General features: G+C 30.5%; 3 protein-coding genes across 6 annotated transcripts in view; 1 reads left to right on the top strand and 2 right to left on the bottom strand.

Annotated features, from left to right (window-relative positions):
* Positions 1-10,649, bottom strand: part of LOC108728837 (uncharacterized) — a 33,919-nt gene extending 23,270 nt beyond the window's left edge. For all 3 annotated transcript variants that reach the window (XM_018457636.1, XM_018457634.1, XM_018457635.1), the window contains exon 1: positions 10,503-10,649. The gene's annotated coding sequence lies outside the window, so the exon portion shown is untranslated. The remainder of the gene's footprint in view (positions 1-10,502) is intronic.
* Positions 10,650-12,014: 1,365 nt separating this feature from the next.
* On the top strand, positions 12,015-15,114 carry LOC108728836 (DNA primase large subunit). Of its 2 annotated transcripts, XM_018457632.1 has the most exons (8): positions 12,015-12,085; positions 12,208-12,389; positions 13,152-13,489; positions 13,566-13,793; positions 13,879-14,016; positions 14,097-14,475; positions 14,571-14,732; positions 14,813-15,114. In XM_018457632.1, exons 2-8 carry the CDS (start codon positions 12,236-12,238, stop codon positions 15,112-15,114), a joined length of 1,701 nt encoding a protein of 566 aa, XP_018313134.1. In that variant the 5' UTR covers positions 12,015-12,085; positions 12,208-12,235. The 2 variants fall into 2 exon arrangements, with proteins under 2 accessions (XP_018313134.1, XP_018313135.1); XM_018457633.1 differs by lacking the exon at positions 12,015-12,085 and having other exon boundaries at positions 12,179-12,389.
* Positions 15,115-15,664: 550 nt separating this feature from the next.
* On the bottom strand, positions 15,665-23,804 carry Tdh (L-threonine dehydrogenase). The gene is made up of 5 exons (XM_018457497.1): positions 23,622-23,804; positions 19,798-20,061; positions 18,878-19,138; positions 16,322-16,588; positions 15,665-16,103 (listed from the first exon to the last, which is right to left on the bottom strand). Exons 1-5 carry the CDS (start codon positions 23,788-23,790, stop codon positions 15,943-15,945), a joined length of 1,122 nt encoding a protein of 373 aa, XP_018312999.1. The 5' UTR covers positions 23,791-23,804; the 3' UTR covers positions 15,665-15,942.
* Positions 23,805-25,539: the final 1,735 nt, after the last annotated feature.

Here is a 25,539-nt window from a genome sequence, read left to right as displayed (position 1 = left end):
TTTCCAAAGAGAAGGGAGTGTTATATTCGACCATGTTGCGAGTAACAAAAATAACGAGTTACGTGTCGCGAATAACAATAACACTAACGAGTTACTTTAATGCAATAACGACTAGTGGAGAATGGAGAAATTGCGAACACGAGGTAAACGCGAACGACTATTGCAGTATACATAAAAGTAGTTACATTAGAGTACAACTTATTTCTCCAATGATAGTCTGGTACGCTTGTAGTGTCGTGTTACAATATGACAATAGAACGCACACGCCGTTTAAACATTAATGTTTTAAGCCCGATTGCACCAACGTTACTTTAATTTTAAGTGAGATTCAAAACCCTCTCCCTTCCCTAGTGGAAATCTCCTCATAGGTAGTTCCAAAAATGCCCATGACCCATGGATATGCCCATTTTAAAAGAATATATACCCATCTAAAATGGGTATATACCCGTTCCAAATCTTCCCATCATGAGGAGATTTTCACCAGGGTTTCTGTCTCTCTACCAGCTTTAAAAAAAGAAAAAGAGAATGTTCAGCTTCGCTTAAAATCAAACTAACATTGGTGTAATCGCCTTAGTGCTATGACTCCACAGATACTATTACTGCCATGACTTCAGATACTATTACGTATTTTCGATGACTTGATATGAAAGAAAATAGAAAAATTGTTGAATATCTAAGGAAAAAGTTACATAAAACCAACAATTAATTTACCAGTTACAGAGGTCTTTATTGAAAAACCTCTGTAACTGATAAACCTATTGACACTTGCTTTAAATTATAACAATTAACATTTATGTATTGTTAACATAAACTATAAATTTTAACAAAATACAAAACTGTTTCGGTATTGACCGCCACTCGCGTGGCGACAGCAAGAGTTTTGTTTTTTGTTTAAACTTGCAGTTCATATTGATAAAATATAAATTATTATAATTTAAAACCAAATAACTGGAGTATATTTTGAATAAAAACTTCTATTCATTAACTAATCATCGATTTTATTTAACTTTTCGCTTAGGTTATTATTTTTACCTCACTTTCCCCTAATGATAATTAGTTATTTTTTTAAATGAGTGACAAGTAACAATAATAAGTTATTTTTTAAGAACTTTAATTTTTCTAATTCTGGTAACAATATTGAAAAAGTCATGCTTTTAACAAGGAACATCTATAACAAGTAACACCGACTTTCAAAGTAAGAATTGAATACAACGGAAAAGATCTAAGATACGTCTAAGAATACATCTACGTATTGTTACGTTAACTTTCTAATGTATATATGGTTTCTCAGTCTTTTCATGAAAATGGCCATTGAAATTCCATCGCCTTGAAGGAAACATCAATATTTGCATCAATTCTATTCTCGCTTTTCAAACTTGCAATCCAACGTGCACCGACGAGTCTTACGTTTTACTGACGTTTTCAGTAACATTTTGATTTCTCGATGTTTTGCTTTCTTTTACCGTTTCTCGTATTTGTGAGCATATGCATACTGTTTGTGCCAAAATCACGCTGCTAAGTTACAAAATTGATCTTCGTCGAAAGCTAACGAAAATACTCAGGAAACCCGGGTCTGCTTTATCGGATGATCTCCGAGGTATCGTCACTATATCGTCAGCAGCATGTCGAAAGATCGATATTGCTGAAGCTGCGACGAAATTACGGAACTCGCCTAGATGCAAATCTTTCAATTGCCCACTCGTTAGCATTTCTGCATAATTAATCGGCTGGAACGATTTCGCGAAATGAGAGGCGATCGATGCATTTAATAAGCTTTTTAATCAAAGGAAAAATTTTTGTCGTAAATTCTTTCTACACAATCGCGTGTTGCACAGATCTTTTTTATAGACATCTAACATTTATAGCTATAAATAAAAATAGGGTTTTTACTCAAAAATCGATGCAATCTATTGAGAACTCATGAAGCGAAACTCTATAAATGTGCAATATAGTGAACGATTAATGGTTATCCAACATCAGCGAAGTGCAAAAAATTACGGGTACTATCAGGGGAAAAATTACGCTGTATTTAAGGCGAGTGGTTTTTTTTATTGGAGACAGAGAAAGAAAGATAAGCAAAGAAAACGAAGAAAATCGCGGTAGACAGTAATTGGATGGAAACGGATTACACTTGGGTTACTCTGAATTTTTTTGGGAAGTTAGACTTTTTTCCTTAGATTACATTGTATTTGCCCTTATAAATTCACTCTTAATACAACAGAAAAGAGCTTCCTTTTTTTGAAAAAAGGAATGGTTTTGATTTACTGAATATATATAATACCTATCATTAAATTAACATTCGCCAAATACGACAACAATCAATAAAATTCTACTTATACATTTGCGTGTGTTCGTAATTAAATCATTTTAATCAAAGCTAACGCGGTATAAGTCTTTGTGAACGTACCAAGGGAGACTCAATGCCACGAAATCTACCGTTGATGTGGAATTTATGGGATCTCACAAGTTAATCCATGCTCTCTCGGAGATAACGAAAATGAAGATGTATAACTAGATCCGGTCGAAAAAGATATATCTAACTTGGATCTTGTGATGATTGAATTTGTGATTTGGCAATTTCGTGCAATCTCTCTTAGAATTGAACGGGTCTATAATTATGAACGGGGTTCGCGCGAGGAAATGAATCAAGGCATTAATTACAGCATAAATTCCCAAATGAGTTACAATAAGGATCAAATAGATTCTAAATTTTTACTGGTTTTTATTTTATTGTAACGAGAGTTTTAATAGCACATAGGTTATTTATATCTCACTTTTAGCAATAAATACGTACATTTTTTTGTAAAATTATTATTGTAATGTAAACTATATATGCTAAATGCGCGCATTTACCGATAGAAATAAAACGTAAATATGGAGCTTTGTGTTTTAATAATTGTAGTAAAGAGTTTGTTTTTCATTCTTGCATTTCACGATAAAAGCACAATATAGATTGAAACACGAGATTGAACACATTGATTATATATCTCTATACGTTACTTGGCCAAGCAACAAGAGCTAATAATAGTAGCCCTTCTTAGTTTTCCTTCTTATAGAGGAAAAGGTTAGAAGGTCTGAAAAACAGACAAAATTAAACCTTTATGATTCATTATGACGTACAAGACATTAAAACCGATCATCAGACTCACCGATAGTGAATTTAAATAGCAACGAGACTAACATTATTTAGCAACGAGAATAGCGTAAATGTATTATACGATCCTTTAGTCTTTCTTTTTCTACTTTTTATCATTAGAGCCGCTGTTCTGAGAACTTCGCTTATCAAAACGAAGTTTCATCCTATCCATTTGCATAAAACTGCGTCAAAGTTTTTCATGACTTAAGTCTTTTTCCGTAAGCCGACGTATATTTCGTGTATATTTCGTGAAACCTTCAACGAAAATTAATAATAAAATTGCATTTTAAGAAAGCACTAATATGACAAATCTACTCGCGATTAATCTGGAGCAAAAAACAATCACAGTATTAATAATTTGAGATTTGTGGACAGTTTTTATAATATTGCGTTTTCCTTCGGTGCACAGAACAAAAACAGCTGAAAACTTCACTGATTCAGCAAATCTACAGTCGTATTATATGCAGACAGTCAATTTTCTACGTTAAAATAGTAAAGTTGACAGCTGAATAACATTAGCGATTTGTTAAACCATCAAATCTTCTTAGTTACAAATATTGAATTCGCGCAGTAAATTATAGTTTGCTATGCCACTCAATTAATTTTTTTTCCCTGTAATATTGAGGAATAATGGCTGAAAGGCATGCATTATTTAATTTTCAGATCAGAAAATTTCACTCATAATATTATCACAACGTTGCACCGGCCAAACCAACGTCGTTATCTTCCGAGACACTAACAAACTTGTTACGAGAAAATGCACTTTTAGTGATTTCTACTTTACTTCCTTTTTGCTTGGGGATGCCATTAACGAATTTGAAGCGGCGTGAAACATGCGGTTTCTTTAGAATTTGTGACTTGGCCTTCATCGAGCAGCGGCAGACACTAGTTCGAAAAATGCAAGTCGAAGCGCCAATAATTCTATAAAACTTATTGTTATATCCGTCATATGGGAAGAAAAGCGGAAACGTTTTATTCTCGAGTCACAAGACTCCAACGATAATATATTTTCTCGTAAACTTCTCGTAGACTCCTCATTTGACAAAAGGATTAAAGAGCGACTGACAAATTCATAACAGAAAGTGGAAAATGTAATCAAATATGTCGGTGCTAGATATGGCAAGAAATGTAAACATTTTTTTTCGATTTCTCTGAAACGGAGCAAAAACGAGCATATGTCTATAGGACTTTTTTTCTTAGTTTTTTACTCCTCTACACGCTCCCGAAGTTTTGCGATTTAATTTGGAAACACCCTGTATATAAACGTTGCTATCAGAAAAGATTCGGAAGAATAAGTGAAATTAATGTCCACGCAACCGATAGAATTATTTTCATGCCACTTCCATGGTGCAACCTTATCGAATTCCGAAGTGAAATAAGACTTCTGACTTTTCGAACAAATGCAAGTATGTAAGGGTCGGCAGCATGTTCGATCATAGATGTCTGCTTCACCTCCGTGTAAACAATCAATTGCGATATTTATTATTTCGAGGCAATCGATCGAAGATGTGATCGAACGGCCCAAGTTGGCGTCGAAAAAGAAGGCGCTGTCGATGTAATGATGTAATAAATCGAACATTTATGACAATTCAATTTAATACGTGCACGTTTTCTAATAATTCTTCATGTATTTAGTAATATTCTCTGTGGTTGTGAATGACGATCTAATATGAATAGATTTTTCAGGCGTAGGCAGATTAAATATTATTGCTTAAAAATATTTGTAAATTGAAAAGTTCTGTAAGTAATTATTTCTATTTTTTAGAGATAATTAAAGATTTTTAAAAATTTAGGATTATTATAACTTCAGAATATATCTATTATTATAACAAGATATGCGGAAAATTAATTGCGGTCGAAGAAATTCTCATAATTTACAATTTTCGGTGCAACGAAAATGTAAATGTATATTTTGATCAATGGCGAATCAATTTTTCAATAATGAATAGATTTTTCAAAGGCAGATAAAAAATTTGTTGCTTAAAAATTTTATAGACTGAAAAGTTAATAAATATAATTATTTTTAATTTTATATTTATTATAATTCTCGTTTAAATTAGATGTAAATAACAAAGTAAAGTATACTTTAGAGTACACTTCAGTAGTATTTATCATGACGACTTCAAAAATTTCTAGTTCACCGAAGTCTCGGCATAAACTGTCTGCTTTTAAATGCAATTTAATTTCCGAGCAATTTCACCAATGTGATCGCCGATAGAAATTGATAGAAATTCATTTCTGACGATAGCAAGGTTGAGCTTGATAAAATTACTACTGGAAACTTTAGAATACTTATGACATATCACTTGCATAATTTTCAATTTTGATGCAACAAAAATGTACATTTTGATCAATGGCAAATTGATATAAATAGATGGTTCAAAGATAGGCAGATTAAATATGATTATCAAGAAATATTTATAATCTAAACTTTATATAATTTTTCTGTAAGCAATTATTTCTATTTTACTCGTTATAATTTTCGTATAAATTAGATAAAAATAATGAAAGCAAAAAATATATTTAAGACCAGTAGTATTCAATATCACGAAGGTTTCATAAATCTTTAATTGGATCGAGAAACTTTTTATCAACATAAATTTTTCATGCTCTTAAATATAATTTAATTTTCAAACCGATTTCACCGATATGATCTCCGATAGAAATTGACAGGAATTAATTTTAGATAATATCAAGTGGATCTTGAGAAAATTATGACTATTGAATCTTTAAAATAAATCTATAATTATACCTATATAGAGGAGAAGATGGTATTATTATTATGGCACCCCAGTTACATGTTACACAATAATTTTGTTAATAATCAATATTTAAGTTTAAAATTTGACAATTACGTTCATTAAAATGTTGTTGAATCGATTCTGGACTCAAAGTTACGAAATAATTATTACTTAGGATACTATTAATAAAAATGTGGCGACATTGCATAATGACTCTAAGAAAAAAATGTGTGGTAATGTAGCCTTCCACATTCCTAAAAATATTAATTTTGTTTAGAAGATAGTATTTGGTTACAAAATTAACAAAAAAGTAAAACATTTAAAAATGTAACGAATGTATATACATTAACATAACTTCTGCATATAAACTGCTCAGTACTAAAAATCTCAGTACTATAAAAATAGTACACGTAATATAAACTACAGATTAATAGTAGAGCCATCAAATAATTATTTTGATATAAAAACCTCAAAAAAGAGTTCGTTAGTAGTCAATATCCATAGAAGGCCACATTAGCAAAATGCCATGGTATGATTTAAATTTGCATAACTCAAAATATAGTCAAATAAAATGTTAAATAGCAAATAACACATTCAAAAATACATATATTCATATGATATGCTCAAGTTTAAAAAAATGAAGGGGGAAGTAGGTGTAATTAAATGCTAAAGTGTACCTCAGAAACGTTTCGAAATACTTGAAAGTAAAAATGCGTTATAATAAGTGCTGGTTATTGAGTATTGGTAATATTAGCGTCATGGTGTAACGGCGAGCTACTGAACTAATAATTCCATAAGTAATCATTAGGATTCGCTATATAATAGCGGAGATGTTAAGGGAGGCCATAATATATAAACTGGCCATAATACCACCTTCTTCTCTACATATATATATATATATATATATATGACAAGTATGCACACAAAAAAAATAATTGCAATATGAAATTACTTAAAAAAAATTTTCATAATTTTCAATTCTCGATACAACAAAAATGTAAACGTACATTTTATTCTAATGTTTGCAATTGTATTAATGCGAATATATCGATTAAATATCAGTTTTACAGCATCAAAATCTGAACTCACTATAATAAGAACGGTTTCAACCCTTGCCTGAAATCCTTATTTCCTCGGAAAAATCGAACGTTTCTACGTCATCAGTCATAGTAGCCAGGCTTATAACATTGTCTCTCTCTCAACGGCTAATCGAAAGTGACCGGCGCTGTGCCTGTTCCGCGAAATTACGGTTGAAGTCTATTTTTTATGAGATACAGGGTTCAATATCTCTTAGCTTAGAGACCAGTGAAGTTCCGCGTGCGTCGTGAAGTTTCACACTGGCGAATTCCCTGTAGAACGGCGCGCTTTAAAGTTATTAACAACGACTCAGATCCCACAAAGGGACTTCGGTATCAAAGTGAAGTAGATATAGGTACATTTCACCCGTGAACGACCGCACGAAAGAGAGAGACGAGGGAAAAATTCACCTAATGCCGCGATTACACGAAATATCGATTTTATTTTTCTTTTACTCTACGAGCCTTCGTGTATTAGAAACAAACATATTTCCTATATATTTATATTTTTTCGAAACAATTTGTAGCACAAAAAATTCTCTTATTTAAATTTTTAATATTATTTTGTAATTTGCCTCTGTAACTTTCGCATCCCCGGGAGACACATCCTTTCATTTGCTCGTGTATAGAAATTCAGGCCAATCGATGGGTCACAAGACCCTTAGGGTTTCACCGGTTAGGTTCGTTAATCTCAATCGAGGACCAGAATCACCACAAAGGATAGCATGTATCGAATATCCTGTCCATCCACGTTGCATCATGAATCGGGTTTCCCCAACGATGCATCGAAATATCTCACTCGCGTCTGCTATTTATAAACTAAATTATTTACTTAAATTTCAAATTAATCTAACTTTAATAGTATCCAGACTTGAGAATTAATTCTCAAAACATTAAACTATAAAATTGCTTAAATAGTGATTTTCTGTAACATTTCTATTAGAAAAGAATGTCTTCAATTTTACATTTAATTACGTTTAATGCTTTCCTAACTTAACTAATTATTACACAACATTAACTGCCATAAACTGTTTGTAACTGTTAGTAATTTTATCGTCCTGATAAAGACAAGAGTATAATCACAAATATTGAAGGACTCAAAGAGTTTGGACTACATAAATAAAGAGAAAGTTGGAAATTTAGCCTTCGTCGAAGTGCTCCTGAATAGTCGCATGATAAAAACCTGGAGAACCACAGTGAACGCACAAAGGAGAAGTTTTCATTTGCTCAATTCTTTCTGCTCACGTTGAATTCGAGTCGATGTTATTTGACCCATTTTAAAAAAGCGATTTTGTGTTTCGATAGAAAACGAAGTTTTTATCATAGTGATATCACCAGGGATTATACAATCGGAAATATTCGTTTGCTTCTCTCTCTCAGTTCGCGAATATTTGGCAAATATTCTGTCGACATAAAAATCGAGAAACCAAAATTACTTCGTTAAAGATTCTGTTTTGTGCGTATTGTATTCTGCGTATTGTTCATTATATTTTAACAGTACGGAAACTAATAAGCACTATATAAATGTATTATGCATCACGCGAATTGTAATCACGCGAACAAAAACTTCCCGATTAATTTAACTGATTATAGTCTGCGAGACAACATCGGTACATTTTAACGTTTTTATAAACTTCTGTGTCGTAGTTTATTACGCAAATTTTCCATTTAATATTAATCAATTAATTTTAATAAAGGGACTGAATAGCATGCTGTAAATCGACATTAAGTGCCATGATTTATTATTCTATAATTTAATGTAATAACGTAAAAATATAACGTACTATGAATATTTTTACATTTCAATATATAATAAAACAAATAACAAAACACGAGTGTATATAAATTTGCATTACAATTTTTAAATGTTAATAGTCCGAAAAACTTCTTCAAAGATTTCTTCAAAGAAAATAAAGTATGGCAAAATGAAGACGTTGTTTCAAGCAACGCATAACAGTTCGTTGGTTTCATTATGAAAGGTTTCCGACTGTTCAAAATTTCAGCTTTCGAGATAAACCGCAACCGTCCCGAGAGTCCATGAGCTCAGATACCGCGCCACTAAGAGGAGTAAATCGCGCTCTATTTCCGGAAGTGAAAATCGTCTATCAACCTCCTGGGAGTGCGTTCGAAAACTTTTAACTGAGACACAACCTTTCGTCTGCTAAGGAATTTACAAAACTCATTGAAAATAAATGCAAATTGCTCGCTTACAATTTATGTACATTTATATATTTAGTAAGTTATTACTATATATAATATGAATTTTTGCTTAATACGAAATAACGAGAAAGTCTTTATTTAGTTCCCGATTAAACATAATTTTGTCAGAATTTCTCACTATAAATTATGCGAACTCTTTTTAAAATTTTAACTATGCGTCTAATTAGGAGATTAGACTTGGAAGATAAAACATTTAATAGATAAGACATGCCTATTTTAATTTTTTGTATTATATATGACTTTTTGTACGATTACAACTTCGCGTCACGTTCATATAATTTCTTTTTTACGATGACAACAAAATACGGCGGATTATATGTGTACATATATATATATATATATATATATATATAGGGTTCCATATGGATTTCACATTTATTCAAATATTCCAAATGTAAAAATATATACATATATATACTATATACATATATTTACGTGAAATATTTAAATGTTGTATAATAAAATTGTATTTTCAAAGCCCTATTTCGCGAAGAAAATAAAAACTCGAAGAATGAAATTGTCATAACGAGCATTCCAAATCCGAAATAACCCATATATTGAAGTAATGAGTATATAGTAACAATTCCGCTTTCCTGTAGACTTTCTATATCAATTCACGAGAAGTTTCACAAATATAGAATGTCGTCGTTGTCAGGTGAGCATCGATGTATATTGTATTATTCAATACAGTAACCAGGTATCATCGGACAGTGAAACTGCATTCCTAGGTAGATATTAGATTCCAAATGTAGACTCTATGTTTCGCGATATCGACCGTATATCTACTTTCACGGTATGTTCTCGCCTTTCAAATTAATAACACATTTATGTAAAAAGTAACAAGTTAATCTTATAATCAATTTACATTTCTTTAAGATCCAGTTTTATCAACGTAAGATTAACTTTAGTCTTGGTTTAACTAACTGTTTATCTTTTTCTAATTCTTAGAAAAAACAAATTGAACCGAGATTAAAGTTAATACCAAGATAAAATATAGATTAACTTTAATCTTAATATATTCTTCATCTTTTTTTAACTCTTAAAACTAGAAAAAAATAAAGAACGAGTTAAAGCAAGATTAAAATTAAACTGCATTGATAGAAACGGACATAAATCACAAATTGAGCTCGATGATCAAATTGATTGATAAAAGAAATTTGAATGACAAAATTTCGACAATTGACAATTATTTTCCCGTTGAATATATATATCGTATAACTATCGCGTTTGCGCCATCTACTTTAATATTTATTATCTGTAAATACATATGTAAAATTTTCAATCACATAATACGAAAGTTTCAACGGAAATTTCGACAGAAACATTTACCTTTGGCGATATGATCTTGAAAATGCACCTTGAACTATGAAGAAATCAAATATTTCTTCTTTCTGTTTCTCTTTTTCCTACTGGTTTTTTTTTTATATTACACGACCGAGGAAAAAAGGCCGACAAAGGAATGCGATCCTTACCCGCGAAAGCTCACCACGTGACTGACGGGAATAGGTGTATCCGTCGCTGCCGGGAAAAGCCAAACAGAAATCTCCTCACCGCGCAGACTCGTTGGCGGATGGAGCACGTCAAAATAAAGTGAGACACGCGTATGTTTTTGGATTTATCTATCTTAGGGCGGTATTCATAGTCCTTTCTTATTTTAAGACCGTCTTAAGTAATGAAAGATGCTAATGCAGTCCCATAATTGGCTTATAACATCTTAAGACTGAAGACATCCTTAAATATAAGAATCGACTATGAATACCGGCTTTATAGTTGTGCTACATCTCAAATTTTTCATTTGAATTGCTTTTAGAAAGCCAAAGAAAATGCAAAGCAACAGAGACTCTCTTAATTGTGACCTCATTACTTCCGAAAGAGAAAAAGATAAAACGCCGATTTATTTTATTATTTTTGAAAAACATGAAATATGCTTACTTTTGGAAATCGCGAAAAAAGAAATGTTTGATTAATATTGATACAATTATTTAAAGACACTTTGTTGCTATTTTTGCCGTATTTATGTATATATCGCATATAGCGTCAACCCTCTCTTCCGTGGAAAAAAATGTTATCTTCTAACGATATCCTAACAATGTTTGTCGAACAATTCGCAACTGTTTTGCAATAAAATTCTTTCTGAAATAATTTAGTTAGATTCAATGTAAGATCATGAAAAGAATGAAAAATATAACAATTTGTCAATTTTAATTAATATCTATATTACCTACAAAATTATGAAAAAAAAAACAATAACACCCGTAAAATGATAATTTGGAATAATTTCAAATTATAATTATAATTATAATAAAAATTAAAAATTATAATTATAATTATAATTTGGAATAATATCATAATTTGGAATAAAAATTTGAACCATGCATGGTTCACTTTTATATTTATTATAATTTATGTCGACATTAGTATACCTACTTAATAAACATTTATAGGTATACGTAAAGAATAAATATAACGAAGTAAATTATTATACAAAGATTTTTTGCATAATAATCAAAAAATGATTACAGAAAAGAGTATTATAGAAATGAAAAATGTGTGGGGGAAAAAAGAAATTGATAGAACTACGACAAACGGTTATGAAGCACCATCTAGCGTCTACTAACAAAATTTACTTTTTAGCTGTCGATAAAAAATGTTTAAAAAATCCTTGCTAATATAAATCCTTGCTATATCACAGTTTTTTCAAGAATAAAAAAATTCAAGAAAAATAATCAAATGATTGATTAATATTTTTTCATATATTTTCTCTAATTTATTGTGGATGACGTTTTAATCACTTGCCACATGGCGGGGAAAAAAGGCGGGAAAGCATCAGCTGGTCAGTATCATGGCGTAGAGCTGCACGAAGAATGATTTTTATCTGCTGTTTTGTTTCTTCATATTTCCTATTATTTGTCGTAAGTAAACGATATGTCACAAAAATCGAGAAATATCAAATGCTATTGTTTGCAGACACGACCTAACGCACACAGTGTTCTCCACGTGTGCTTAATTTATGTTTACCTTCTTCACTGTGCAGCTACAAGTAGACCACCGTAAGTTCGAGAATGGATTATAAGACACGCCGACGTTACACGGCTGTTACGGATGTAAATGATCTCAACAATGATTATCCTCACGACATACAAATGTACGATGTGCCGCCGGTCGGTGAAATATCGCTGGAAGAGTTTCAAGACCTGGGATTTGATAGACTGAAAGGTAGCCTTCTTTCTATGCTTTTATATTCAGTCATTGATATTAGACGTTTTGTCCAGCAAAAATATAGATGATTCAGTAAATCATTATATTCTTGTAGTTTGCTAATGTTAAACAAAGATGAAATGATTGTGGATATTTTCCATTTAATGACAAGTCTACACAAGTATCGTTCCATCTTTGTTACTTATTGAATGTCACAGCCAAAAAAAAATATTCTGCCATTTAGCGGTTCTGTGTTAATGTCAAAGGATTTTCCATTTATATATGACCTCAAGAGAATACTCTACAAAATAAAGGAATTTCGTATAACCCTAAAGTACTGGATTTAGGATTACGGTCCTTTGAATACTAGAAGAATGTCTTGCATGTACTGACGTGCACGTGTATTACTGTAGCACATAAATGACAAACCTCTTCTAACAAGTAAGCGTGCCGCTAGTATTTTGTGTATCCTTTTATTTCAAAATTCGAGTTATTATAATAGATTTTTCTATAGAGGAATTTATTTTTGATCATAGCTCATATGTCCTCATTTTTATAGATGAATACATACACACACCTGATTAATGTAAGATTAATGTAAAATTTTTTGCTTAGAGAGGAAATGCTAAGAGGAATTCCCCGCTTATCGACAGAATATTTTTTTGGGTGCAAGAAAGATAGAATGATATTCATGTCGATTTGTGCCACTAAATGGAAAGCATCCTGCATTACACTGTATATCCATTATAATTCTATATTGTACAATCGATTTTGTTGCAGCGTTACGGTTGGTAGAGACAACGAATTGTAGAAGTGATCTGAAAACGCAGGAAGATCGCAAGAAAGCCTTCGCCGAGTGTCTGAAATCTGATGGATTGAAACACTATGCAAATCTCTTATACGCTGATGGGTCCAATCCGCAGTCAGAGGAGTATTCACAGATCAGAAGGAAAGATCACATATCACATTTTATCTTAAGACTAGTGTACTGCCATGACGTCGAACAAACCAAGTGGTTCCTTAATCAGGAAGTTGAATTCTTCAAATTAAGATTTAGCTCTTTAGATAAGAAGGGCATTGAGCGTCTATTAAGTATTACCAACATGGATTGTATATCTGTATGTTTCATTATACTTTAATAAGAGATTAAAAGATAACATATATGTTTTAATCTGATCATTAATGTTTCTTAAGATTTCACAAGATGAAAAATTTGAAATGAAAGAAGAGCTTACTTTGTCATGTGGAAAAGTTACGAATATTGATATTGCTGATATTTATAAAGTGCCTTTTGAGAAAGTCATTGATTTGATCAGAGGACGTAAAGTATATCTCAAAGCAGGGATAGCATATATCACTCATATGGATCTAAGTTCTGTGTTTGTCTCCTATCTTAGAGAAAACCTAGTTACAGGATTAGCGGTAGGATATAGCCTTTGTTAGTTTTAAAGTAAGATTAGATTTAATTCAATTATTTTTTAATTCAAATATTTTTTATATTTTGCAGAGTGCAAAAATTCTGTATGATAATATATCTGATGACGAAAGATTGACTAAATATTTAATAGGTCTTCCTGCAGCCTTCTCTGGAATGGCGCGTGTCGTATGGTCAACTACAGCAACACCTATTGATAAACTAAATGATGTAAATCAATTATTATTTTAGTTAAGAACTCTATTTTCTTAAGCTTATCTCATTTAAAATCTGTTAAAAAATTTTTATAGTTATCAAAGACATCATATCCATTATGTATGAGAACACTTCACGAAGCACTCTGTACCAACAGCCATTTAAAAAATTCAGGGCGCATGCAATATGGATTATTCCTAAAAGGTATAGGTGTGACCTTAGAAGATGCTCTTCGTTTTTGGAGAGATGCATTTTCAAAAAAGGCAGATGGGGTTGCATTTGAAAAAAAATATGCGTACTCTATTAGGCACTATTTCGGTAAAGAGGGAAGGCAGACAAATTACACTCCATATGGTTGTCAAAAAGTTATATCTAGCTCTGTTGGGCCTGGAGAATACCACGGATGTCCGTTCAGACATATGGATCGCGATTCGCTTTGCCAAAAGTTAACCAATTGTGGCGTATTCGCCTCTAGTAAGATTATTGGTTTTGTCACTATTAGTGACAATTATTAGTAAAAAAAATCAGGATTGTCCTTTTATATTCAATTTTATATTAATTTATTGTAGATATGACTGAAATATTAGACTTGGCTAAGGATGGACAGTATCACTTAGCTTGTGCCAAGTATTTTGAAGTCGTGCACGATAAACCAGCAAGTAAACCACTTTTACATCCAAATGCATACTTTGCTGAAAGTCGTGCAATTTTAACCGAAGACGATGGTAAAGGTAAGAAAAAAAAACATTAAAAAAGAACTTTAGTATTCGTATTAATATATATAACATTTATGTATGTGTTTCATTTGCAGATATAGATAAAGAAAAATTCTCTCAAAATACGGTTGGAACTCCTGGAAGTCTATCTTCAAAGAGGAGTGATAAATATCCTACACCTTCTAGAAATACAGAATTTTCTGGAACGCCAAAGAGAAATGATAGATATGCTACACCAACGAGAAATAAAGATACGATCAACACACCTTTAAGCAAAGATCGAAAAATGAGTTATGAAACACCAAAAAGGAATAAAATGACGCCAGTAAACATCGCAGAAATGTTGAACGACGATGATTTTACAGAATTTATGGATGTAGACATGGATCAGAGTTAACAAGTAGCATTCTGTCTTTCTGTATTATAAATCTATTTATATTTTTTATTCTATTTATCCAATATCAATAGTAATCAAACTTAATCAAAATTTTTTAATAAATACTGCTTATATATATAATACTAATCTTTAGATCTCTAACTTTCATGATCCATAACTTGTAATTATACGACTATTTACAAAAAATATTTTGAGTAAAAGTTGATTAATTAATTTTTAGCGTAAAAAAATCCAACTAACTGCATTACTGTTTTAATAAGCTGCTATTTAAAATTTCAAAAATACTCTTCACTCATTTTCGAGAGGATTTCGAACATTCAATTATGGTGCATTTAAAAAGCTTTGTAATCGAAAACCTGTATTTTTATCCGATTCTTGAGATATCTGTTATATCTTATTGCTGTTCTACTTAATTCATGTATGAAAATACAAATGAATTATTTTTATAATAAAATTAATTATTGACTTTTTACATTTGAAGAACTACAAGGAGTCGAATATATTGAATGTATAACATGGATTGAAACAATAAGAATCTCATTTTTGTGGACCGTACATGTGAAACACAATTGATATACTAGAAGCCTATACCGGTCGAAGCTAGATCTTTTAATGCTTTAAATAATTCAATGTGAATTATATATGTACTCTTGCATATATACCATATTTGTATAGTCCTTCAAACTGTGCACCGAATTGCTTAGTTAAAGCATTAAAAGATCTAGCTTCGACCGGTATAGGCTTCTAGTATGTCAATTGTTATAACATAGAAGCTCTCAAAACACACATCAATTGAAAGAAGTCAATTATGTATAATTTTTATAGAATTTATACGTAGCTGTTGACTTCTTTCAGTCGATATTTTGGTAAAAAATTCGTGTTAACATCTTGCACCATTAACTCCACTAGCCTCTGTAGATCATATTTATGCTGCCATCCCCAATCCCGTCGTGCTTCGCTATCGTCGAAAACTTGCGGCCAGCTTTCCGCTGAAATCAACGTAATAACAGAATTTCTAATTTGAATATTTACATAATCGAATTACAGTATAATCTACAAAATACCTTTGGCGAAAATAACGCCTTTTTTACATTTAGTTGTCACAAGTTTCACCTCCTAGAAGCTTCGTTTACGCTTCTGTCACTCTTTACATTCGACTTACGCTCTAATTTTTATTTTCGCCAGAAATATTACCGTATATACGTACCGATATGCTGTCGTTTGTCAGGTTTGTAAGTAATTTTCAAATCCGGTATATATTTAAAGAGTTCATTAAACAATTCTTCAGGTGTGAAGCTCATGGCTGTAACGTTGTAAACTCGTCTACGCAATAATTTTTCAGGTGTATTCAAAAACTGAAAGAGCGCCGACAGACAGTCATCGATGTATATCATGGGCAGTCTTGTATGAGGCTCCAAGTAGCACTCGTATCTTTTGTTTAACAGTCCTTCATGAAATACCGCTACAGCGTAATCTACAGAGGAATAAAGAAAGCTAAAAGTTATTGTCAAATCTCAAATGTGTAACACACATACATTTTCAAATAAAATGAAGAAAGTAAAATTTACGGATAAATAAATGTAAACTTCATCTAATGATTATATTTGAACAGACTTTTTTAATTATAATTTAATAATTTATATTGTCAGATGGCTTATTTTTCTTATTATACGCTTTACAATTGATTTTTCTAAACAGATAATTTGCGATATAATAATGAATGTTCCTCTATTGATTCACGCAAAGTGCAGAAATGAGGATGATTAAATAAAAATGATGATATGTTTGTAGAAACAGGTTTTTTATCGATGTAGATAATATTGGCGATTTATGATAGATAATATTGACGCATTGGAAAATGAGGAAAAAAGACGACCAAGGATCGAGTCTCGCTATATTATTTGCCAGTAGCATTGTCCTTGAGAAACGATACGTTCTACCATTATATAGTTATCTTAAGCACGGTTAATGCTCTAGTTCTTCGCAAAAGAAGGTAAAATATATCAATTTTCAGTTATCAGCCTATTCTACATGCGGCATTAAGCGTTCTTTGAGCATGAATATGATTATCTTATTAGAAATCGGAAAACTCAAACACGCAATATTCGTTTGAAAAATATTTCATTTTACCCAACGAGAAATTATATCGATGTGCCGTTTAATTGATGATTATTTTTCGACGGATAATATTTCGCGGCAACGAATTCTTAAAGAAATATCAACAGATAAATGCAGTATTTAAAACAGCATGATGGAAAAAACGTGATGACTCATATTGCGCACTTAACGACAAATCCTATTTTTATAATGGTAAACGAATCGGATTATAGTGTATGCTTCAGAGTTGGGCACTATTCGAATAATTTTTTATTTAAAATATTATTCAAATAGAATTTTATTTATTATTTGCATTATTTATTATTTATATTATTCATTATTCATATTATTCGCCATTGTATTATTGATGTTTATTCATTATTCGTATTATTCTTCATTTGCATTATTCGCTACTTAGTTATTCGCTTTATTCGTTATTAGCATTATTCGTTATTGGTATTATTTGTTATTCGTATTTTTTTATTTTGTATTATATTGTTCCTAGAACACGAGCCTTTCACGAGCTTGTCACGAGGTCACTGTACGAAATAAAGATCCACATTCCAAATAATATCCACTCATTGTTAGTTCCTAATTGTGCGCTATAAGTTTCATACCAAGCTTCATATCTTCGTTTGGAGTCTAAACTTTGAACTACGTTTAGTGAAAAAGAAAGTTTAATAAAAAAAGATGGCTTGTTGTAAACAAAGGTTTATATGTTACTATGTTATAAAAAAATTTTATAACACATAATAACATATAAACCTTTGTTTACAACAGTTTATGTTATCTACATTATACTTTGCAATACACACATTAAATGTATCTATATATGTTGAATTATATATTATTCATTCGAATACATTGTATATTCGAATATATTTTTAATTCAAATACATTATTCCCACATGCACGAATATAAATGTTATTCGAATATAATTTTATTTTAGATACACAAAATAAATTTATATTCGAATAAAAAATTATTTTTTATTTATGAATAAGACTTTATTCTTTATTCGTTATTCTTTATTCGTAAATGTGCCCATCTCTGGTATGCTTACATACGTTGTATGTAAAGTGTATAAAATATATTCGCGCGTGTTTTGCTCATTTGTATCACTGTACATTAACTTCAATCTCGGTTTAACTTACTTTTTACTTTTCTCTAGTTCGAAACATTAGAAAAAGATAAACAAGAGTAAATTACACCAAGATTAAACATTGGCAGGAATGGATTGGACTGCCTTACATTTTCTTAAAAACACTATTAGTAGTTAAGAATGTATATATTAGATATACACAGTCTGCAAAAAGTACGTAGAGTCGAAATTATCCTTTCCGTTTAAAAATGAATGTTACATATGAGACAGTTCAATAAAATTAATATTTAATTTATATTTAATAATACAATTTCATAGTTTAAATGAAAATTTTCTCATTTTATTTTAGTTCTTTTTTAAAAAAACATGTCTACTTATTACAATTATTTTTTATTCGTGCTTTAAATCGCCGCTAAAATATCTGCATTACTTTCAAATACAATATAAAAAAATCTGTAATTTTTTATAATTTTTAATATATATTTTTTAATTATTTTTTTTTTAAATATGTGAAATACATTTTTAAATGTGCCGTCGGGATAAAGAAAAGGCGACATTCTCACCTGTAGTGCCGCCGCCAGGTGGATCGCTGCTGATTACACCGGGAAATCGAAGACATCGAAAATCTAGACCAAAGCGATGATGATAATACTCTCCTAAGAGTTCAGCGTGGACCTTGCTGACACCGTAAATCGTACGAGGTCGTTGCACCGTAACATTCGGCGTGGGATTCCTCGGCGAATCGGGACCAAATGCGCCAATCGTCGATGGTATGAAAATTCTCAGCTTATACTGTTTCGCTAATTCGATAACGTTGTGCATTCCTGTTATTTTGCGAAAAAAACTGATAATGAATTAATTGTATACAGTGTAAATAAATATTCACAAAGATTCTGAATGTCTTTAAAAGAATTCTATATACTGCCTTGGCCACACATAAGTATAAAACACCTCCACAAATTGATATCAACGTTTTATATGTAACAAAAATAAATTAAAAAACAATTTTATTGAAAAATATTTATTTAATTTTATAACAATTTTAATATTTTTGTCTCTCCTTTTATTGCTGCTTTTTCCTAAAAAATGCATTAAATTGAAGGTGCTTTATATACTTATAACCAAGGTTATAACTTCGTGCGACTTTTAGCTCAAGACGGTCTCGGTTCTATTTTTCAACCATGTTTTCATAAATTGTGATATCGCGTTTCGACTGCTATTTTGTGTCCGCTTTCTCCCGGACACTTTCTTCCCTTCATAATCACGACCGCATCATAATTAATATCGTAATGACAAATTCACTCGTCGGCACAACATTCCATTTCACTTTGAACGCAGTTTGCGGAAAACCACGATATGTCCTCGCACGAGAGGTTTTGCGTTCGATCAAATATTTAAAAAAAAAAACAAGAAGTAATTATATAAATGTTAAAGACACGCAATCTTGACATGATATAAACATGGATCGTATCGCTCTTCTTACCTTCGATATTGACTCTGACGGCTAGCGGTACGTTTTGTTCGCCCACAGCGCTAAGTAGAGCGCTGAAGTGGATGAGCCAGTCGATTCCATAGTCCACGACTATCTTCTGCAGACCCTTAAAGTCGAGGATGTCGGCAAAGATGAAAGGTCCGTTCTCTAAGCTCTCCTCCGATGGCTTGATAATGTCTGACAGTATGACATTCTCATTACCGTAATTTCGACGAAGCAACTTCGCGCATTCCGTGCCTAATTGTCCGAGACCACCTGAATAAAAATCGCACACGGCGTAAGAATTCGCTCGACGAAGAAAGCCTTGTGTTTTTCCTAATAAAACGTAGATATCAACGTTATCCTTGTAATACTTTTCTATATTCAAAGGACCGCGAAAATGCTTTCTGATAAAATCTCGAACTACGGCAAAGACATGCTGCGAGAACATGCAATTGCATTCACGTATGAAATATTCAAATATCATATTTTAAATCTGATCTGAGTTCTTTTAAGAAATGTACAATTAAATTAAAAACTTAGCAAGTGCGACATGAAAGTATAATGAAGAATAAGATGAATTATATTAGTAATTGATTAATGTTATCAATCTTGTTAAAAATAATTGCCGTTGCTTTTCAAATATCATTATTTTAAATAAAATTTTAAAAAATGAAAATATAGTGCATATTATCTTTACTGATATTACATTAATAGCACCAATTAAATTTATTGAAAAAGCCTTATTGGTCTTGAGCTGAATCTTATTATTAAATACTTCGGTGAATTTATATACATAGGTATGTAAACTATCGCCGAAATCATTTTCAATTCTAAAACGCAATCTTAAACTGAATTGAGTTAATAATCATAAAGTAAATTTAAATAAAACAAAGATAAAACTGTTTAAAGATTATTCACACACACAATCTTGATTATGTATCTCAAGATAATTAGGATTGCCTTCTTTCCGTAAATATTATTTCGTGCTGATATCATTTATCATTTTTATTTATTTTTTGTTTTTATTATTATATTACTTCATGCCTTTATATTATTTTGAATATTTCTGTCAAAATTAATGGCAATTAGGCGTGGGTCATTTTCAAAAGTTTATTCTCAAATTTAGTGAACTTTGTTTTGATTTAACGGTAATAAAATAGATCATCTGTTAATTTAAATCTGAGTTTATTCTGGATTTTCATACACGAACTTTCGCGTTGGAGTTTCACAGACAAATCCTTTGTTATTATCTCATGATCAGTCATGTAATCTCTTTTTTTTTTTAAAACCTATATATCTGTTTGCTCTTTAATTATATTTGAGAAGACTATAAATTTAAATTTTTTAAACCGAGCAAAGCTTTGAATTTTGTTTGCTTGCCCATGCAACCTTATAATGATTATATATAATATTTATTTTTATTAAAATCCGATACGCGTACCGATACACTACTATTGTGTATCTAGCTGTATTATCTATTTGTCCGTGAAAACGTAAAAACGTACGAAATGTACAATGAAATAAATGACATTTATGAAACATCGAGAATCTCTCTCTCTCTCTTTCTCTCTCTCTCTCGTTATGTTTTTTCTGTTTTTGCTTTTTCTTCTTCACCGTACAGTTGAGCCGATTTGTAGATATTACATTTACCTATATCTACTCCATAAGCAGACAACGTTAAAAATAATGAGTTAAGTCCCTTTCTTTTATTAAAAAAACGTTTAATAAATGTTAAATAAATGTTAAAAGAATGTTTAATGAAATTATTTTCTCAAATGAATAATAATGAAAAATTAATATTTACAAAGTATTAAATAAATACTTAAAAATGTTTACCTAAATCATTTTCTCACATGAATAACTCGTGAAAAATAAATACTTAAAAAATATTAAATACATGTAAAAAGCGTTTTTTAAAAAATATTATTTTGAATGAATATTTAATAAAAAAAATGTTAAATAAATATTTTTTCCGAAATATGTATTAAGGAAATGAATAATTAATGAATAAAAAACATTTAAAAAACATTGTCTGCTATTGAGTTATAAATATTTTAATTTTAATTACAATTAATGAATAAATAATAATAATTAACAATAATTATAATTTTTTATTAGTATTGAATAATGTGAAATAAATGTAAAATAAATGTCATATCAAATCATATTATTTAAAAAGATTAATTATAAAGTGAAATAAATAAAATGTTTTTTTAAATCATTATTTTAAATGAATAATTAATGTGAAATAAATATTTAATAATCGATAAATAAATGTTTAAAAAATGTTTCTTCAAACCATTATTTCAAATGAAAAATTATAATGTATATAATGTTTATTAAAAATAAACATTTAATAAACGTTAAATAAACGTTAAATTAATGAATTTTGAAAACGAATCATGAAAAATGTAAAATTAATGAGAAATAAACTTAATGAGAAATAAAATTAATGAGAAATAAAATTAATGAGAAATAAAATTAATGAGAAATAAACGTTTAAAAAACATTGTCTGCTGATTGGGTACATAATTCTCACGAATTCTTATATTTTACAGGATTGCAACTAGAATAGTGTGATGATGCAATCGCTACAATTCAAAAACTGATAAATAATTTGATAAATAATTTGAATAACATCAATATCAGTAAATTGCTTGTCAATTTAATTTGTAATATCCCAGTTCTTTTCAGAATTAGGTTTCAAAGTTGAAAATGATTTCGGCATGCAGTTTGCAGAATTAAAATACTATTTAAATATTAATATGTATGAGCTCAGACCAATAAAGCTCTTTCGTTATTTTACATAATTGTGTATGCTAACAAGGTGTCTTAAAAAATTGTTAAAATATTAATTGCGAAAAATATCACCTCAGTCAGGATTCCTCCCTACATTCCGTGAAGGACGTTTTAACCAATTCGACCACTAAAACTGTGGTGATATTTGTTGCAATAACTAATATAAGGCGATTTTTGGCGTGCTTCTGGTATAGCAACCAAAAGCAACCGCGGTTGGGGCCCATCTTTGTCTTCTGATCCCTGAAAACAAAGATAGCCCCAACTGCGGTTGCTTTTGGTTGCTATACCAGAAGCACACCAAAAATCGCCTATAGTAAGGAATGTTTGGTAAAGATATATAAAATAAACAAAGTGTCATAAGACTGCATGTACATACACGATACAGAACTAAGTAATCCCTAATAATCACACGTTTCCGGGATACATCTTGAGGATGTCCTTAGGATGTTCAATGGACATACGAACGTCCACAGGAGATCCCGAGGGGGTACTCACCTACGAAAGTGATTTCCGATTTCTTGTATTTATGGTTATTTCAATATGATTGCAAAGTGATTTTATTTGTTTTCCGACAGAATGTTCGAGACGCGCGACCGAGCGTACGACGATGTTTTTTTGTTCGATTTCAGATGATTTCTTGATTTCAATGAAGAATGTTTGACTGCCTCATTTTGTGAGTAGCTCCTCGGGAGATTCCCTGTGCTGTTAGGGACGCTAAGATCTTATTAACATCAGTAAATTGCTTGTCAATTTAATTTGTAATATCCCAGTTCTTTTCAGAATTACGTTTCAAAGTTGAAAATGATTTCGGCATGCAGTTTGCAGAATTAAAATACTATTTAAATATTAATATGTATGAGCTCAGACCAATAAAGCTCTTTCGTTATTTTACATAGTTGTGTATTTACGTGTGATCTTATGATATTTTGTTTTTAATTGTTGAATTATGTAAAATATGCTAATAGCGAGAACAAGTTTTAGCGAAAAAAAAAATGTTGTTTAATTACCTCATTAAATGTTATTTAATTACTTACCTGTTATTAGTATTCGTGGAGGTTTAATTGCATTTCCGGTATTGACGGACTCAACAACGTTACCAGATTCCTTGATTATCTTACGAAGAGGATTGATGGTTACGTGAAAGTCTCTTCGAACGTTTCTCGTAAAATAACAGGAAAATCGAGTAGCACTTTTACACAACATTATTCAAAAAAGCAATGCACCAAGAGTTTCGAAAAGATAAAAAATCTTGTTTCGATATTGTTCTTCTTATCGGTCTTTCTATCTAAGTTTCTATTTTCTATCTAATTGTAAACGATTTTTACACAACAAAATATTATATTAAGAGAAAGGAAGATATTCTGTTTGCACTATTTAAAAATATTCACTGTCCAACCCAAATGACTTTATTAAGAAACTTCGTAGAGAACTTAAGAATTTAATCTTTCCCCGTTGGTGGTCGATAAACAACTGGAAACTCGACTAATGATTGTACATTATATCACAGTCCATTTTCAAAACCAGTTAGACCACAGATGCTGTCTCACTAATATATTTAAAGGCTCCTTCACACGGAAAAAATATATTGCAGACAAGCAAAAGTTTATCATACTTATTAAAATATAGACAAACTGCATCTCCAATTTATTTCTTAAATGTTATATATACTGAAATGTGTTATATATACTATTCTCTCCGCTGCACAAGATTCCAAATTGCTTTAAAAATATTCAAATAATTTCCACCGTATCCGTTATCTCTGATTCCAGTTTAAAATTCCCAAAAACACATCTCGCAGAAGATTAGAGATACACTCAAGATTTTCATATCAATGCAAGACATGCTATATTTTATCAATCAGTGTAAAACAAAAAATATTTCCGCAAGAATTCGTGAAAAGAATAAACTGTGGCGTATATATACCCCAAATATAGTTGCACTTCTGCTCACATCTCAATGTAAACGAGTCTTTACGAAAAGAACTTTAAACATTTCTTAATCTTTTTCCTTTGTATGCAAACTCATTTGACAACATCATAAAGATTATGTTCTTTTGAAGGAGGCACCTATCGTTGAAATTATACTTATTTTAATTACAAAATTTTATTCACAGTGATATTTATATAAACACCATTAAATTTAATTTTATTGACTATTTTGTCATGGCTATTATATTTATAGTACTACTTATTTTTAGTTCAATTTAATTTTTAACAATATTTAAATTATGTTAATAATATTTAAACATACAATTTTGTATTTTCGTATTTTATATTTTTTTCTTAAATGTGTACTGTAAAATTTGTGTTTTTTAAAAAAATCGAGTTGAGATTCGAATTTAGAAATTTTTACTGAATTTATTTACCTATAACATTGTATATATATTGTTTGAGGTAATCGAAGGAGACTTGGTTAACGCAGACCAATAGTGAGGCAATTTTTTCATCGTACGATCCAAAACCGGTTTATTGCCTAGTCCTACATAACGAAAATAAAAATGCGAGGAGGTAAATAAGTCACTCGTAGATGCCATATGAATATCGAGATTGTAAAAGAATGTTTGATTCATTTATCGATACGCGAGCTAAAGCCTTGGGAATTTTAATCACAGAATCAATGATTTTACTTAATACACATTTTCATAAGATATAATGAAATGTTCCATAAAAAGAAAAAATTCACAGTTATACAGATATTTATAGAAATTAATGATATTTATAGCCAATATTTTTTGGATCACTGGTTCATTATGGAAAATAGTACAGATTACTGTGATATTTAACTCAAATTTTATTTGTTAGATATAAGATTTATTCGTGTTGCTTGCATTTTTTGCATTCAGAATCTTTGCCAGAATATATAGTATATTTATTTTGTTTTAAGTGTACAAATATTTTATTTGAGGATTTCAAGTAACGCGAACAAACTTACAATCATTGTTTATTTACTCCA

Source organism: Mycetomoellerius zeteki, unplaced genomic scaffold (assembly GCF_001594055.1).
Source record: "Mycetomoellerius zeteki isolate Tzet28-1 unplaced genomic scaffold, Tzet1.0 scaffold64, whole genome shotgun sequence".
Classification (NCBI taxonomy): domain Eukaryota; kingdom Metazoa; phylum Arthropoda; class Insecta; order Hymenoptera; family Formicidae; genus Mycetomoellerius; species Mycetomoellerius zeteki.
Note: the sequence above shows the minus strand (reverse complement) of the source record. Positions and strands in the feature narration are given on the sequence as shown.